Source organism: Oncorhynchus nerka, linkage group LG9a, assembly GCF_034236695.1.
Source record: "Oncorhynchus nerka isolate Pitt River linkage group LG9a, Oner_Uvic_2.0, whole genome shotgun sequence".
In the NCBI taxonomy this organism is placed as follows: domain Eukaryota; kingdom Metazoa; phylum Chordata; class Actinopteri; order Salmoniformes; family Salmonidae; genus Oncorhynchus; species Oncorhynchus nerka.
In genome coordinates, this window is record NC_088404.1 from 39,033,552 (window position 1) to 39,052,120 (window position 18,569).

Here is an 18,569-nt window from a genome sequence, read left to right on the forward strand (position 1 = left end):
CAAACAGCAAGTCTGTTGTAAAGGCTTGTAGGTCCCCTAGGACATGGATGCCATTTTAGTTTTGTCATCTATGATCTGTGTGGAAAATGAAATGGATCTTAGTAGGAATAGCCATGGAAAAGCCCTGATACCACAATGAATGTGTAAACATAATCTATGTTGAGAGAATATACTGAATGTGTTGACAGTGGTATAATTGGATTTCTTTATTGCCTTTGTTGGGCACCATTATTATTTGGGATGTTGTATCTCAACACACAAGCAGTTACATATACAGGATCTTAATTTGAACTGTATTGTCACAGCAAAATAATCCTGCAGTAACAGGATTTGAACGTTTAAACTAGAGCAATTGACCTCTACCCTAGGAGGTCCGGAGCCTGCTGGTTTTCTGTTCGACCTGATAATTAATTGTACCCACCTGGTGTCCCAGGTTTAAATCAGTCCCAGGTTTGAGTTTGAGGGGTTTAAACCATAATATTTATTGATCAGTGGTTAGGATATTAGCTGGCCAAAAGTAGGCTACTCAAAAGTGCAACACTGTTAATATAACAGTGTGCTAATGTGGGTTTTCAGTGAATTTATGTAAATCATGAAGCTCATATGCATTTTCTGCACTGCAGGAAAATTCTCAGAAATGAAAGAGTTACCAAATTAAGATCCTACATTTGCATGTGTTGGGATATTGCATGACATTGCATTATGGGTATGTGGGAGGATAGTCCCTTAGGACAAAGACTGGGTTTGCCTATGTGCATTAATCAAAGCTGCAGTGGGATGCTTAGAAATGCCTCTGTCATGTGCTGATGGCATGTTGGCAGTGTAAAAATAAAATGATTGACTTAATTTACAGTTTGTTAGTTGTCCTGTGCCGGTTCAGTGATTAAATGGGTCAGGCCTCAATCTTTTCCCAATATGGTTTTGTTTTAATTGGGCATTGCCTGCATCTGTCTACCAGCTTGCATCTTCCCTCTACATCTGTAAATATTTAATTATTTTAAACCATCATGAAATGTAGCATTTCAAACTTGTTTGTCTTTCTCACAGGGAGGGCCATCTACAGTGATGTGCAGAGAGAGAATATTATCTACTGTATTGTACAGTGAAAAGCTCATTTGTAAACAAGCTCAGTATTTATGTCTTAGTCACCAGTATGCATTGGTGTTTGTGTGTGTGGTGCTCAGTGGATGTACTGTAGGGAATTTAGGCAGGGACATCCATTCAATCACTATTTAATTCTCAATAACTATATTTAAAGAGTTCATTAATAAAATACCACACCTTTCATAAACTATACTGTATGCATACATCATGAGAGTCATCTTCATATATGAAGCTGTTCTCTCTTGTTCTCCTCTGCATGTGGCTGACATCTTGTCATCATATCAGTTAGTATTTAAGATCAGGACGGTGATTGCAGATTCAACGAAGCTAAAACATGTCTATTTTAATCTTAATGATATTTTAACATAATAGCATACAATAATATGTATCATAAAGTATTACTTTTGGTCCCTCTTTTCATTGACATTCCTACATGTGAAAACTATATGAAGATAAACCTGGTCATCATGAATTTGGAATACCTCTTTGCAAAGGAGACCTTGATGGGAGACAGTAAACTGAGGCAGCACTCTGACTAAATATAGACTAATATGGTTAGGGAGTGAGGGATTTGTATCTCACGCACGTTTCTCTATTTGCAACAAGTCTTTGTTAATATGCATCTTATAGAAATTACTACAACATAACACAAATGCTCATCTCTGTGCATTGCACAATGGATGAAAAAGCCAGTCTTTTCTTGCAAAAAAAACTAAACATGGAAATAGTAATGATTCATTGATAGGTATTTCTACAAGTTTGGCTGTGCGAGAGGGAAGTTTGACTGCTGAATTATTGAGCTTGTTTTAAAAGAATCTGCACACAATTAGAGGGGATTTTCCTGGAAATATGTCCTACTTCAGAAATACCTATACAGGGAATTTAGGACTTGATGGAGGTATTCTCTTATAATGACAAAAATGTTTAAGTGTTTCTGTTATCTGGTTTGACAGTAGGGCTCTCCTTATTGTATACCCACTCTCCACCCACTTCATCTCTATAAATACTAATTGATACTAACATAAAACAGAGGGCATCTTAAAGTGTTTTTCCAAGACACTTTCTTTCAAAGCAGCATGTCAATATTCAATTGAATGGATTATAAATTCTAAGCACAAGGAGGGGTAGCAAACGAGGTGAACACAATGTGAAAGTCAAAATGAGAAAATCTTAATCGTAAGATATCTTTAATTAATGCTTTCGATAATATCCTCATTATAACAGTATCAGCCAGAAAACCCAACATCCAAAATCTAAATGTAACAGGATAATAATTTAACGATGAAACACCAGATCAAACAGAGAAAAAAGAGAGGAGAAAAGTCAAACCAAGCATTCAGAATAAATAATCCTATTATATTCATTTTCATTCCTCTCCTGTTCACATTGCAATCATAATTATCAGAAGTACCTTTATCATCTTTATTCATTTTGTTAAATGTAGAATTTGAGGGGCAACGTAATAGCTGGGTCAGTCTGAAGGGACGAGTGGGGACAGGGGTTCTGAGGGAGAGCTGGTTTGTGCTTCTCAGTTGCACATTCATTCAAAACTCATGAAGGGAGTGACCGGCACATGCACCTGGTTACAGTCGTCAAGCAGCTGGAGGTGGGTGTGATCTGGGGATGGGCAGATAGGGTCATGGAGGTCAAAAAACAGACAGCGATGGTTGTCAGGGTTCACAGCATGGGCTCCCTGCAGAGCACAATCTCCAGCTCGGAGCGGTACAACTTCCCTCCGTCCGACAGGGCCATGATGCTCTTCTTGTAGTCAATCAGGTTTTTGGTGTCCACCTCCTGAGAGAAGATTAGAGAAGACAAGACACCAGTAACTATACAGGTGCTTCTGTAATGACACATTAAAATGATCAATTTTAATTTTCATAAGCTTCAAACCTTCCATATTATCTCACCTTTTTGTTCTTTTCATAGAGGTCACGCAACAGAGCATCGAGCTCCTGCTCATCAATGTAGCCATTTCCATCCTGTAAGAAAGAGGGGTCATATGTATCATATACCTGCATTAGAATTGTTCTCAATTCCATACTTTCAATGGAAGTTTTAAAAAGTACACTTCCCTTTACATTTCACTTATGAATAAAATATATGTACGGTATATGGCTGCTTTAGAGCAAAAGCTTTACATGTATAAGGAGATATGGGGGAGGGGGGAGGGCCATGGTACTGAAGTTACACTGGTGGGGTGTTTCTTTGAGAAGGCAGGGAAACAGACTGTCTTGGTTGCGTGCTGTTTAACATTTTGTATTTTTCAAAGCTATGCACATTTTAATTTTGGCACTGTGAGCAATGTTAGTGTTCAGTTGACCTGCTCTTTCCATTATTTTTACCCATAATTCCATAGCAGTGACAGCAGCTGCCAATGATTCAGCTGCAGGGTGGAGGTTGAAACAAACGTTGAAATAATTATGCACGTAAATGTTAGCATTTGACACACATCATGTGTACATGGACTGCGTTTCATTTATAATTGAGTGTCTGCCCCAGTCCTCTCAGCAAGCATCTAGTCCAGACATAGGCACGCAAAAAGCGCTCTGCTCTGCTGAAGCATTTCAATTTTACTCTCCATCCTCACTTTCATTTCAGTCCACATTCAAAAACTTTCAGCATATTTTTTCAACTTAAGTCACAGGCTCTAACTTGTCACTCAGAGAGTCCGTGAGCTATTTGGATCCCTGCTAATAGTTGTCTTATGGATTGTAAGTACAATATTGTGAAACTGTCGTACATGTAACCCTCAATAGAGAATAATGCATGCTCTTTTTGGAAAATGGAGCAACATACTTTAATTCAATAGAAAATAATGTATATTTAATGAAATATGTATCACAATGCTGACATGTAGACTACAAAGCAATGGCTACAAGAAATTAGCTGAGATACAGTGCCGGTTTTGAATTAGGCCAAATCAAATAGTCCATACATCACAATCAATTCTAGGCGTGTCAACAACACACACGTGATACGAGTTGGCGTTTTACTTGTTTGAAGTCAGCTCCCTATCCACTACATGTTAAGCCAGATGTAATGCTATTAGCCTAAGACATTAGTACATTCTACAACAGCAGTTTGATCCTGAAATCTGGCATCACCTGTCCACAAAGGATGGAATACATGTTCAACCAACACTCAAACAAGAATAGCAGGTGTACCAATCAAGCTTATTTACCTACCCGGATGAGCGGAAAGACCACTGATTTGCAGAGAGTGAAATCAGTCATAACAACAACTCAGAGTCATCCACCAAACCTGATTGAAAGTTAAATACTGTACCTACAGCCAGTGGAGTCCCACATTTTTAGCCTTTTTTGTTTTATTGAGTAAGGCAGCTCCAAAATGCAGATGTTTCAGCCTAGCTCAGTGCTTTCTGTGGTAGTGGAGCAAGCCAGCAGAAAAAAAGGAGCATTGCGCCGTGATTGGCTCAGTATTCTGTCACTCATGGGGACATTACGCAAATGCCTAGCTTCAGTCCTTAAGTAAGGGTAGACATCCAAAATGTCAGCCCTTTGGGTCCTACCATAGAGTTCTATTACAAGTGAGGCTCAAGGTCATTGGCCACAGAACTTATGTCAAATCACGTTATATATGTACAGTAGCTTTGATTGGGCTGATCATGTCAACATCATACTTTCACAATCTTAGCTAGCAGTCATCATTGTGAATCAAGTCTACTGGCAAATCCTTTTTAATCCTTGTCAAATGAAGATAAATAATGCAGATAAAATATAGATAAATCGTATTGGTGCTCATCGGCCATTGGACATAAACATTAGACAACAAGTTGGAAATCAACAATGAGTTGTTTGGAAGGAATTGGTGACAGTGGCTAACCGCAAGCATTGCAACTGGGAAGTCAGACTGCGAAAATACATTTTGAATGGTCTTCCAACTCGGAATTGTAAATCATTTTCTTTGATGACAAAATTTGCCAACGAAGGACCACCGTGCACAACAAGATGAGTCCAAAAACGTCTTATATGCTGCTGCATAAATGATGTAATATATCAGGGAGATATGCAGCCATATCAGCAATGTTTTAAAAAAAGGCAGTAAACGAGGCTGAATGAACTGTTTCGCTGCCAGACAAGTCTCCGCTGAAAGCCAGGTGTAGCGGTGGTAAGGATTCACTTCATGATGCTGGAAAGAAAGCTCTGATGTTGAGGCAGCTTTATGTAGGACCTAAACATTTGTGGGCACCGCTTGTCGCCGTTATAGTGCAATTAATGTATTGTTTAGTGTTGTGTTGTGTAGTGGCATTGCTGGCATGCAACTACAAATATTTTGGGGGGAGTTTGCCCCACCAAGATTTACATGCTAAAATCGCCACTGCCTACAGTATATAGCAAACTGTACCCTTTTACAATATCCAATCACATATCTAAATGTACCTTGTCGTAGAATGCAAAGATAGCATTGAACTGCTCAGAGGTCAGTTTGATACCCTGTGAAAACACATTTGGAAATAAAAACATATTATAACAGAGCAGCATGATGTTACTTAGTTAGATTGTGCAAATTAATGATTGTGTTCTGAAATATCAAATGATCACATTGTTGGTATTTTTTCAGCCAAAATTACGGTGGAAAAGGGATTTGTTTGAAGGAACTGTCAGTTCCTCTTGCACACTCCTCACCTGGAACTTCAGTAAGAAATTTTCCTTAACTGGGAGAAGCCTTAAAAGAGAAGAACAGAGAACAGAGAATCATTTCCATGAAACACTTGTTAGGAGTGTCGGATGCTGAAGGCACACATGGAATAGAAACATTTCTTCTCAGTTGCTGACAGTCACCTCGCCATTTCTGACAGGCCCAGCTTCCCATCTCCATTTAGATCAAACATCTTGAGCTACAGAGAGAGAGCGAGAGAGAAAGACAGGGAGAGAGGGAGGGAGAGATAGATAGAGACATTAAAGCAAGGGGCCTTCACCAGTTGTGACAACAACATGTATTCTTTTTTATTCAGAATGCTACTCTGTTGTCAATCCGTTGTACATAGAAGTTGCTACTCAACACTAAGACTAAACAATACTGATTGGTTTTCTCCCAAGAGTATTTCAGGTCAAGCTTTAGGCCTTGAGGTTCAAACAGATGTTTGAACATCTGCTGTTGGAACACACAACCCGTAGGACATCATGAGTCCCACTCCCAACCACATGGCAGCCACCAGCATGATGGGACAAGGGATACATAGCTCCCTTGTTCACATATAAAGTATATTATACAATACCCACAGACAATGACTACAGGATTTTCATGTGATCACTCTTTTGTTGCTGACAATTTTCCTGCACCGCAGGAAATGCAGATGAGATTCGTGATTTACATAAAGTCACTGAAAACCTGCACTAACACATGGATATATATATTAACAGTTTTCCACTTTTCATTTGGCCTCATTTTCACCAGCTAAAATCCTAACCACCAATCAAGCAACATTATGGACTAAATGTTCAATGTTCCACTCCTCTTTCTATTCTGGTTAGGGCCAGTTTGCTCTGTTCTGTGAAGGGAGTAGTACACATACTTTGGATGTGATGGTGCTGGTTATTTCTCAGATAGGTCTGTGAGGAAGGCGTAGCCAAGGGAATTAGTTTGGGGTTGGGGGTGCAGGGACTGGGGAGATGCAGATCATTTTTTTTGCCTGGGCTGAAGAAGTCTATATCGGTCCGCTAATACAAGACTAGTAATGGCCCAGTGCACTACTTTTGTGGAAAAAAATGGAACTACATTTATTTGAGTGTTTACCAGCATTTGTATCTGAGCATCTGATCATTATCTGTACAAAACAGATAATCTGATAATACTTGTGAAATATAAAAATACTTGCTTGATATGTTTTCCAGTTTCTTGAAATGCTGGAATGGTGTTTTCATTCCTTTTCAGTGAGTGCATATAGTGTCATACTTTTTTGCACTAGTCGGCTGCGGGAATAGAGCCCACAACCACAGCATTGCAAGCGCCATGCCCTACTAACTGAGTCGCATCATCACAACCCACTTGATGTCTCAATGTACTCAATTACTGTATTGTGGATTGTTTTTCTTCAGTCTACAGGTACAAACCTAGATTACCAGCCTATGTACAATACAGTAATGTACATTTACAATAAGTGGTTTATAAGGATGGTAAATTAATACTGCACAAAAAGGGGTTGTTTTCCATGTTATTTCATCAAGACAAAAATATTGAACTTGATGTGACTGTTTTGTATCTTTGCCCATAACTTTGTACCTTTTGATGTAAATGTTTGAGGACAGGGTTTTATTATTTCTGGATTCCATTAGAATGACAATCGCAGAGAAAGGGACAGAGCAACAACTCTTACAATTCCAACTATTGAATCCTGCAAGATACTGTTCTTAATTATACAACAACCTTTTTTTTGCCAAAGCAGAGATGCTGAAAATGTTTTGTGCCTACAGCCATCTATATTAGTCTGCTAATAATAGTAACGGCCCAGTGCGCTACTTTTATGAATAAAACAATTAATATATATACTTTTACATGGATGAAGGGTTTGGGAATGGTACAGGAAGTGATTCATTTAGACTGAAAAGACTCACTATTGTCTGTGTGTACTCATGAAGCTTCTGGTCATCGTAGTGTCTGTTGGCTTTCTTCAGCAGGTCTGAGAGGAATCCCTGTGGAGATGAGAAAGTTGAGTAAACTATAATCCCCTAATAGGTCAACAAAAATCCTATGATCTTAGAGAGTCTGGCTCGTCTATACTTTAGCGCTGAGGCCCCAGTTATTGGTTTTCGTCAGTCATATAAGTATTGGCTTACGCAGAGTTGGAAGTGTCACATACATTCTCAGATCCTTCATTGACAGAAAGGACCATTCTATCTATCACTACCAGCCTGTGTTACAGTAACACCTGCAGTTCCCTGCAGATAAGACAGCAGAAAACGTGTTAGAAATGAATCAGTGTCAGACAACCGCCTAATGGATGGTATTACAAGTCAGGATTTGTATAGTGTCCTTGTCTGACAGCCGTTGAGACGAGAGAAATTTGCATTGTCCCTCACTGTATCAACACAACAACTATACCTGCAAATCTTTGGGTGTTGGTTTCTAAACCTTCATTTACATTGTAAAGTATAATAATGCATCTCCTTGCCATCTTATATCGAATGACAAGAAGAGTTAGGAGACATTGGTTGGAGCTTTAGCATAGTTTGTACAAAATACACACTGTAAACATGTCTTACATTGATGGTTAACAAGTGAGGAATCATACCTTCAGTTCATTAGCTTCAATGTACCCACTGCGATCTGTGTCGTATCGTCGCCAAGCCTATATATGCAAACACAAAGTCACACACATTAGAAATGAAAAAATAGACATACAGCCAATCACTTGCTCCCACAGTAGTACCAATCACTTTGTAAAGGAGTCCTCTCATTCCTCCACTCACACTCAAACACCCCCATATCCAATGTCCTTTAACACCGAAGCAATCAAACTGCATTATATTAATGGGATTGCATGTGACATTCATGAATTACTCTCTGGAGGGGCAGAGATCACTTTCAAAAGGAGAGGAAGAGCACACACAAAAATCATATCCAATTTATGTGGCTGGTAATTGTTAGTTTTTTCTTCCCGTAATCACACTAGGGTTTCCATTATACTTTCCAGATTTCTAAATCCTATCTCCCACACATTGTGAGAGGGCAAGGAGAGAGAAATGCATTTTAATTAATGTTTTAATCTAGCAGCTGTCCCTGTTTCCAGAAAGGGCTCTTATCAAAGATAGATGCCCTCCCTCTCCAGGTCTGTTGAGAATTACAGCCGCACATCTATAATATATGATTCTGAAAATAGAAGTTTGTACTTCCTCATTCAATCCCTTTAAAAGTCTTCGCTACCACACCGGGTGATTAAAAAGCCTCATTTTCTCTTTCTTGTGTAATTCTTCCTGCCCTTGACATAATAGGAGTGCAGTGGGTGACTGGATGGTCCCTCCTGGTATCACTGATAATCAAACTCTCTCCATTTACACTGTATGAGAACTAATCTGACAGAGCTGTCAAGTGTCTCTGAAATGTAATCTCCTTTACCAGTGAGTGATTGTGGTTTTTCTCTTGGCAGAGGACACACATGACAGAGAAAAATAACCTGTGAGTAGGATACCTTTTTTAAAAGAGACTTTTCTCTCAAATGATGTATTACTTGCAGTGCAATTCCCTAATATGATTTGGGATAGGCAATGATTCCAAAATGTGGATAGTAGTGTGTTTTAATTGCTTTGTCTAATTGTTTTTTTTATTATTCTACCTTATTACAGTATCTCTGTATTTCCAATCCCACCAACACACATTATAAACAGCCGGTACGAGTCTTCACATTCTTACTCAAACTAAATTAATTCTCAAACCATCTATTTTCACCACTTACCGCCATGAACTCAGAACTGGATCCAACAAACTCTCTGAAGCAAAGCAGGAAATTCTCCTCCGTGGGCAAAATCTGAGCCAGCTGGAGAAGGAGAGAAAGAGAGAAATGAATTAGGGGAAAAAAAGATAACCTTTGTTTCTCTGTGTTTGATTGTGTGAAAAATACTGTTTAATAATAGAATCGGATCTTTTCGACGAAGATTACTCGAATGAAGCATAGATCATCGAGTCAATCAACAGTTTCAGAACACATCTACCAGTGTCTGATTATTTCTGCATTGATATGCAAACTGTCTGAGATCATTGGTAATAATTCTCACTAGCATAATCAAATCCTCATTGATCTGAAAATGAAAAAATGTCAGCTCACCTCTGACATCTCAATTCTCCCATCTGCGTTCTTGTCAAACTTCTGCATAAACTCCTTCATCTTCTCTCTGAAAGTGGAGTTTGATGGGTCCTATAACACATGCACAAATACACGCAAATATATGTTTGTCATGACACAAACATCAGTAAAGATCTGTTGTTATTTTTTTAAACGCAAACCGTCCTCTCGTGTTATAGGACTGTGGTCACACACATTGTTGTGAAAGAGCTTGTTTTTTATGTTAGGGGTTGTTACACTGGGCAGACAGAGAGAATGTCTCTCTAATACAGACAAGCATCTTCTACCCAGCTAAAGGGCTCATCATCTTCTAGTCACAGACTTTATGCAGCTACAGGGAGATGATATGTAACATGATTACTGATGCTCTCTGATTCCTGTGTTCTACACACACGAGATGTGGTGACACAAAGATTATTGCACTGACTCCTCCCAAGAAAGAGGATATCTTCCATCTGTGGGAGAACTCTCTGGAGAAATGTGTTGTTTTGATGTTGCTTAAATAATTAATTAGATCTTGATTGGACAAATCAGTCGCATTTTAATTACTGCCAGTCCTAGACGGACTGGACAGCTTAAAGACATGAGTTCATATCTATAGGGCTTGTTCCGGAACTCAATGAACCACCTACCAGAAAAGGCCACAACCTTGATTAGTGAGAATATGCCAACATATGACTGTTGGATTAAAGAACAAACAAAATACTACCTTTACTATTGTCAGTCAAATTTGGAAAGTTGGTGGTAGAATTACTTTGTACCTTTGCCTGTTAGCCTGTTAAAGGAAACTCACGTTACACCAATTACTATGTCCAATATGTGTTTGCATGAGGTTGTACTCCTTTGGTTTCACCTAATAAAACCCAAAACATATTTACTGTTGTATTTAATGACCAGAGCCATGACACTTTCATTGAAAGTGGTCAGTCAATCCAGCATTACAGGAAATAATGTTACAAAATGGTATTGGATACAGTAACTGTGAAACATTCCACATAGACCCATCAGAGACAGAATAGGCCTGTGACATACACTACGTAATGTATGTGGGCAGTAGTTATGTAAACATAGATACTGTATAAACATTGCTATGACATGTTTGATTGAATTGAGCCCTAGTCAAGGCCCAGGGATCATTCCCCTACCACTCCGGCCCCTCTCCGTGCAATCTCCAACTCCCTGAAGAAGTTCTCCAGTTCCTTTCCCTCAATGTAGCCATTGCCTGCAGCAGAGGAAACAGGGATTTGACAAATCAGCCCAAGACTATCTATCATACAGGCAGTGACTGTGAAGCATCAAAGATCCCCATGTAATGCATAGTAGTACCATTGTGAATGTGTGACTCTTGAGAAGTGAGATTGTACAAATTTGACAGCAAATTAGGGCAATGCTTCCCTGTTTTACAATAATACTCCAGAACTAAGTTTGTCTGGCTTGTTTGCTGGCTGATTGGATGGCTGGCTCAATGACTGACATAATAACTAACTCGTTTTTTTGTCCAGATGGTTAGCATGCTGCAAGGCTGGCTCTGGCTGACGTGATTTGCGAGATAGCTTGCACTCAAACGTTGGAACCTGCTTAATTAAATCCCTTGAAGGGGTCTCCCAATCTTGAAATGCACTGCTACTCTCTCTTTCTCTCTCTCTCCCTCTAATTGAGGCCTCCAAGGCCTTTTAAGTCCAGTTATTTGAAAAGACAATGGGGAAATTTCTGCCTGGCATGACAGTGTAAGAAATCGATGCAGGAATCCCAACTTCAAATAAATGTGCCTAGTTGCACCCTTGCCAGGATTATTTGGATGTCTATAAATAATGGTGAAGGAAACGCTAGAGCTTTAATCTTAATGTTGCTCAATCGAGGGAGACTCGTGAGATGATTATTATAGTGGCTTTTGACAAATACCAACAATGCCTTTCCTATCAGCTTCACGATTTAAATGTCTTTCAATTGCCTATGTATTCATTTGCCTGTGGATCCTAGTGACATTTGCACGGACCTGAGTACCGGAAGTCTCTGGGGAAGCACTCAGTTTGATATTTACCAGACAAACAAGTACATATCATTATGGGAAAAGCACATTTGCGTTTGATTACACAGAAAACATAACTTGCTCTATATAGAGCGGATGTAATTCTAGCAAAATCCTCATGATGCAACTTTATTTTATTATCTCTTTATTGTATTGACATATAGGTTTGTATAATAGCTTTACATATGATTTAGTTTATCATTACATGTTAGTATGACCAATATGATCCAGTGGTTTTATATGCTCGTTGTCTATGAACTTTGTATGAACTTTGTATATGTGTTAATAAATCAAAAACAAGCTGTAGGTGTGCATGTATACTGCAGAGTATGCTGTGTATGATGCTGTGACATATACACTAGCCCACAGTAGCCTATGTACTGCAGTCTCCAATAGTTTTTCAATTATCTACTAATTTACTTTTTTTTCTACTTCATTGGAGAATTGCAAATAACAAATGACACCTGCTTGTTATCTAAACAGTTGTGGCAATAGAATGTGGCCTACTGTGTTAGTTTATGTCACATTTGTGGTCACAGACAATAGCCATCTCCAACATGATCTGACATAAGCTACCTATTTGTTATTAAATGTAAAGGTATCCCTCAGAAGGCCACAACTTAAGAGTAGCATACTGTCAGCATACTGTCATACAATCAGAATGCATTATGTGACTTGTTTAAGGCACATTTGACCTCTATGACTTATCATCTCATTATGATCTTGAGTTAGCCTATACCATCAGCCATTTTGAGTTAGCCTATACCATCAGCCATTTTGAGTCGTTTTTGACACATAATTATATTCTAGGCTTATGTGAATAACAAATCCTGATAAACATTGGCAATCATTATGATGTTATTTATCTCATACCCCAAAAAATGAATGAACTGTGAAAACAAATACCAGCTGATTGATAACCTATTCCCCACAAGACAGGGAAAAGCTACAATACTAGAAAACATTATCAAGGGACAACAACATGATCATGCCAAGTCTTTCAATGCATTATAACGGCATCATAAATTATGCATTACTGAAATGTCAATATCAGACAGACATTAGTCAGGTATCTCTCTGTGTGTTCTCTATAGAAAAATGTTCATCAACATCGTTGATTCGTCTAATAATTTCAGCACCATGGTCAGCGGCAAAATTGGTAGGTCAATCTCATGATCTGATGTTCTGGCCTAGCCTATTTGCACAAGAGCAGCAATTCACTGTGAACTATGTTCACATCCCTATGTCATGTTGTCTTTGCAGAAAATGCTTAATCCATAGAGACAGCGCAGTATAGGCCCTATTGGGTGGACCAACAGTTTTTGTGCTCAGAGAACTAAACACCCAGAGGGAACTAGTAGAGTAATCCGAGAGACTCTTCGCGCCTAGAGTATTATCATTCCGCTTCAACAAATGGCCGGGACGGAATGTGCAGTAACACTATCAATAGGGGAAACCAATTATGCCTAGAGGATGCCCAAGGACAATGCGTGTGGAGGGGCGTGGGCTCGTTCGCTCGAATTGAGCCGAGAACTCGTCATTTTATAGCATGTAATAGGCTACTGAAAGTAGATAGTTGTCTGTCTCCTCTGAGTTGGGGTTTCATCTGTATAGTGAATTACATTCATATAATACTGGAATTCGATTGACAAACTCCCTCCTTACATTTTAGACGCACCTTTTTAAAGCAGGATTCCAACCATCAGTTATGATGCCTATGGAAACTCTTGAGTCTGTCCTGACATCATCCAGATGTGTTTATTTTTGTTTAATCGTGCTTTATAAAACAATACAGTGGAATAATATTATTACAATGTTTAAGTATTCAGTCAAGTTAGTGAATCTTACTTTTTTGATAGGCCTATACAAAAATGACGCTTATTGTGTGGTAAGGCTACATATACGTTTACAATGGACGACAGTGTGCCACACGGCCATCCCTCCATTAGGTCACCGTGCACTGAGGTGCACTGAGGTATAACCTAGACTTCTGATGCCTTTTGATCGATAGACTGATCTACATTGTAATACTGATGTATTAATTGTATCTGAGTGGGTTCTTCTAGTAACTGAATAAAAGTCATGCATCCATACAACCAACCTTTTTAAATCAAATATTAAATGGATCAATTAATACACAAGTAGCCCATTCGAACCTTTCTAAAGATACATTATTTAGTGCCCACAATTAATTACATTAAAAAAAAATCCAGAGTTATCCAGTTGCTTTTCTAACTGCCAAGAAAGTAAATGCACTAGAATGCTTATCCAGCATTTTTTGTCAAACACTTATTGTCTTGTCCAATCAAAATTCTAAGCATCCAGCAGTTTATAGCCCACGCCTTTCCCATCATGACCAAAGGTGAATTTCAGTTATGATATACAACACTTTTTAGACAAAGCTATCCCAATATCCAAGCCGCATCTTTGAAAATAAAAAAACGAAAAGTATTGAAGGTACGCCTGTGATATGTTCAATTTGTAAACTAAAATCTGTGATAGAGTATATGTAACCTAGTCTATTCGACATGTTAGCTTACATTTGTGTCTGCATTTGAAACAATGCCTCGTTCAAAAAAGTGTTGCGTTAAATTCAAGGTAACATTTTGGATAACTTTGTGCTCCGGTACTAACCGTCCGTATCGAAATGGTTCCAGATGTCGATGAACTGGGTGGCGCTCAATTCCGCCAGATGAAGGTGAGGAGGCTGCTGTGGTTTGTTTGCCATGTTCTCAACGACTTTTCCTCCTGTGCGCTAGAATATCTCCTGCGAACTTTTTATCTGTAGGACCACAATCCACACTGTAACCCCCCTGCGTGTTGCCAGAGCTTTTAAACCAAAGCAGAGACTGCAGTTCCCATGTAGCCACGCAGGTGGCGCAATGACACCAAATTCAACGCCCTCGCACCTCCATTCGTCTGCGTTCACCTGCTGATGCGAGAAATCGCGCAAGGCACAGGGACTCACTGTTCCATGCGGAGAGGGACGTTCAATAGTCGGAATGCAGCCAAGAACTTCAATGGACTGCAACGTCTGTTGCTGTTCGGGTTTGAGCTCTGCCATCAAGAACCAGATTTCTAGGCTATGTGGCTTAAATGATGTAAATCACAATGAGATGCGCAGGAATTGTCTAGCTCCATGAGCAAAACACTGCCGGTGTCATTTCCTTCCTTTATTTTCACTGTCAATTTGCATTCATGTAGAAGATGGGGATGGATTGGCATTGGATAGAGTGTTAATCCTTACTGTGTTTAAGTGTGTTCAATGGACTACATGGACACCTCTTAAATGTGTTTACAATCCCAGTAACAGACACTGGTCTCCAAGGAACTTCCCAAAGGCTTGGGTTAATTATCCTTTGGCGTTCATGCATTGAGACTAGCTCAGTAAGGAGAACCAGAGCCCAGGGAGGAGTCGTGCCCGTGCCCTGGGACTGAGGACGCACAGCAGTAATTACTGTAGTCCTGCTGCTGCACAGCCACTGCACTGCATAGAGCTGCTGCATGCGCAACTCACTCAGCTTTAATTAATGCCAATTACTCGGGCTTCAGTGAAATGATTCAACCAACGCCAGATTTATTAGAAATCCACACTCTAATCACATTTTATACAGCCCTAGAGGAATCTGTGATTAGGCTGCATTCTTTGAGGACCAGAACATCCAACCAACATTACAATTATGAAAAGGAATTTTCCTTGCAACTTATAACATACACAACATGACCAAAAGTATGTGGACCCTTGGTCGTCGAACATCTCATTCCAAAATCATGGGCATTAATATGGAATTGGTCCCCCCTTTGCTGCTATAACAGACTCCTCTCTTCTGGGAAGGCTTTCCACTAGATGTTGGAACATTGCTGCAGGGACTTTCTTCCATTAGTGAGGTTGGGCACTGAAGTTGGACAATTATGCCTGGCTCGCAGTTGACTTTCCAATTCATTCCAAAGGTGTTAGATGGGGTTGAGGTTAGGGCTCTGTGCAGACCAGTCAAGTTTTTCCACACCGATCTGTATGGAGCTCGCTTTGTGCACGGGGGCATTGCCATCCTGAAACAGGAAAGGGCCTTCCCCAAAATGTTGCCACAAAGTTGGAAGCACAGAATCATCCAGAATGTCGTTGTATGCTGTAGCGTTAAGATTTCCCTACACTGGAACTAAGGGGCCTAGTCCGAACAAAGAAAAACAGCCCCACACCTTTATTCCTTCTCCACTAAACTTTACAGTTGGCACTATGCATTGGAGCAGGTACTGTAGCGGTCTCCTGGCATCCGCCAAACTCACATTTATCTGTAGGGCTGCCTGATGGTGAAGCGTGATTCATCACTCCAGAGACCGTGTTTCCACTGCTCCAGAATCCAACAGCGGCGAGCTTTACACCACTCCAGCCGACGCTTGGCATTGCGCATGGTGATCTTAGGCTTTTGTGCGGCTGCTCGGCCATGGAAACCCATTTCATGAAACAATTTGTGTGCTGATGTTGCTTCCAGAGGCAGTTTGGAACTCGGTAGTTAGTGTTGCAAACGAGGACAGACAATTTTTTATGCACTATGCGCTTCAACACTCGGCGGTCACATTCTGTGAGCTTGTGTGGCCTACAACTTCACAGTTGAGCCGTTGTAGCTCCTAGACATTTCCACTTCACAATAACAACACTTACAGTTGACCGGGGAAGCTCTGACGAACTGACTCGTTAAAAAGGGGGCATCCTATGATGGTGCCACGTTGAAAGTCACTGAGATCTTCAGTAAGGCCATTCTATTGTAAGTGTTTATCTATGGCGATTGCATGGCTGTGTGCTTGATTTTATACATTTGCCAGCAACAGGTGTGGCTGAAACTCATTTGAAGGGGTGTCCACATACTTTTGTACATATAGTGTACTTGTTTTGTTTGGACATGTCAAGGGTAATGATATTCCTGGTTTAGCGTTTCTCTATTGGTTTATACAATCTTCTTAGTAATGCTCAACTCTCCTTGGACATTCAGATGGAGTTTCAATGGTCAATAATGTAACATTTTATTTTATTTAACTAGGCAAGTCAGTTAAGAACAAATTCTTATTTTCAATGATGGCCTAGTGGTTTAACTGCCTGTTCAGGGGCAGAACGACAGATTTGTACCTTGTCAGCTCGGGGATTTGAACTTGCAACCTTCCGGTTACTAGTCCAACGCTCTAACCACTAGGCTACCCTGCCGCCCCAATGATGAATGCCTTATCTGTAGGAATCTCAGAAATAAGGGCACACCGCCTCAATATAATCCTCTGGCGAGAACTGAAAATTGTAAATTCGCTCAGTTATTGAGGAAATATGTCTTGTAGATCATTGTATCCACAACCTGGCAGTGTCACACTTCCCCTTGTCTCCTCATGACATACTGCAGGTTGGGACTACACTGGTTCTGAGACTGGCTCTGTGTTCTGACCGTGACCAGAGCAACAGACATCTTTTGGATGTCATAAAGTGCTCAATAACTCATACAACTTTTTTATGGAAAGTCAGCTAACATAATCTGGAATTAGCGGTCAGATAACATAATCTGGAATTAGCGGTCAGCTAACATAATCTGAAATTAGCGGTCAGCTAATATGATCTGGAATTAGCGGTCAGCTAACATAATCTGGAATTAGCGGTCAGCTAACATAATCTGAAATTAGCGGTCAGCCAATAAAATCTGGAATTAGCGGTCAGCTAACATAATCTGAAATTAGCGGTCAGCTAATATGATCTGCAACAGACAGTCAGCCAATAAAATCTGAACAGTTGTCACCTGAATCTTGGCACAGTTCCATCCTCCTTCATATCCAATGCTGACAGGGCGGTTTGGGAACATTGAAAGCCTTTATTCAGCAGAGATGTCTCAGTTATTTCCACCGCAGGTCTTTTCACCATGCAATCAATAGTCTCACTTCACATTTATTGGCAAGACAGGGACAGATAGATCAGCATTCTGAGATGGGAGTTGTCACCCTGCAGAGTAGGAATAAAGTGTTGACCTTAAAACAATAGCAAAGGCTTTCTAGTCCTTCACACCCTCCCTTTTTTCAGTTATCACTCTTGCTTTGTCTATTCAAGGAAGGTGGTCGTTTGTCCCCTTCATGAATATAGATTGATTGATGTACAACAGGGAATAGCAATTGTTAATATAAATATTAAAACCATCTCTGACTCATAATCTCATAATGTTGTATTCAGTTGTGGGTTTCCCACCTCCACTGCTCATAATATTTATTTTCATTCTTCCTTCCGCTCTACTAGTTTATGGTTTTAATGAACAAATAAAGATAAACTTAAGCAAACTTTTAAAAGAGTGTGTGTTGTTCAACTGTGCACTGCTGTGTGCTGGTGGGAATCTCCCAAACTGCTTTCGGAAATGAATACTTTTAAATCCCTCTCTTATTATGGCACTCTCTCTTTACAGGCTTTCTCCCTCTGGTAGCTTAGAAGATTTGAGCCAAGTGAGTGGGGAAATAAAAAAAAAGCTTTCCATCAACAGTTGGATTGCACTGCACTGATTACACCAAAATGAAAAAGATAAAAAGAACAGGATGGAGGAGGGGAATGTGTGAGTAGTGTGTTGTTAAGAGATATCTGGGTAGAAGACAGGGAGCGCGTGCCTCTTGATTTACAAA

General features: G+C 39.8%; 1 protein-coding gene across 1 annotated transcript; it reads right to left on the bottom strand.

Annotated features, from left to right (window-relative positions):
• Positions 1-2,252: 2,252 nt before the first annotated feature.
• LOC115134275 (calretinin-like) lies at positions 2,253-14,755 on the bottom strand. Its single transcript, XM_029668076.2, has 11 exons — positions 14,571-14,755; positions 11,053-11,129; positions 9,890-9,979; positions 9,521-9,601; positions 8,360-8,416; positions 7,683-7,760; positions 5,910-5,965; positions 5,754-5,793; positions 5,508-5,561; positions 3,015-3,086; positions 2,253-2,898 (listed from the first exon to the last, which is right to left on the bottom strand). The coding sequence occupies exons 1-11, from the start codon at positions 14,662-14,664 to the stop codon at positions 2,782-2,784; spliced, it is 816 nt and encodes a 271-aa protein (XP_029523936.1). The 5' UTR covers positions 14,665-14,755; the 3' UTR covers positions 2,253-2,781.
• Positions 14,756-18,569: the final 3,814 nt, after the last annotated feature.

Bases quoted from the DNA above. Each gene is read 5' to 3' on its own strand.
- LOC115134275 (XM_029668076.2), bottom strand. From the start codon at position 14,664: ATGGCAAACAAACCACAGCAGCCTCCTCACCTTCATCTGGCGGAATTG. The intron at 5,794-5,909 runs GTGACTGTCAGC...TTCTCTTTTAAG, and splicing joins GGCCTGTCAGAAATGGCGAG to GCTTCTCCCAGTTAAGGAAA. The intron at 5,562-5,753 runs GTGAGGAGTGTG...GTGTTTTCACAG, and splicing joins ATTTCTTACTGAAGTTCCAG to GGTATCAAACTGACCTCTGA.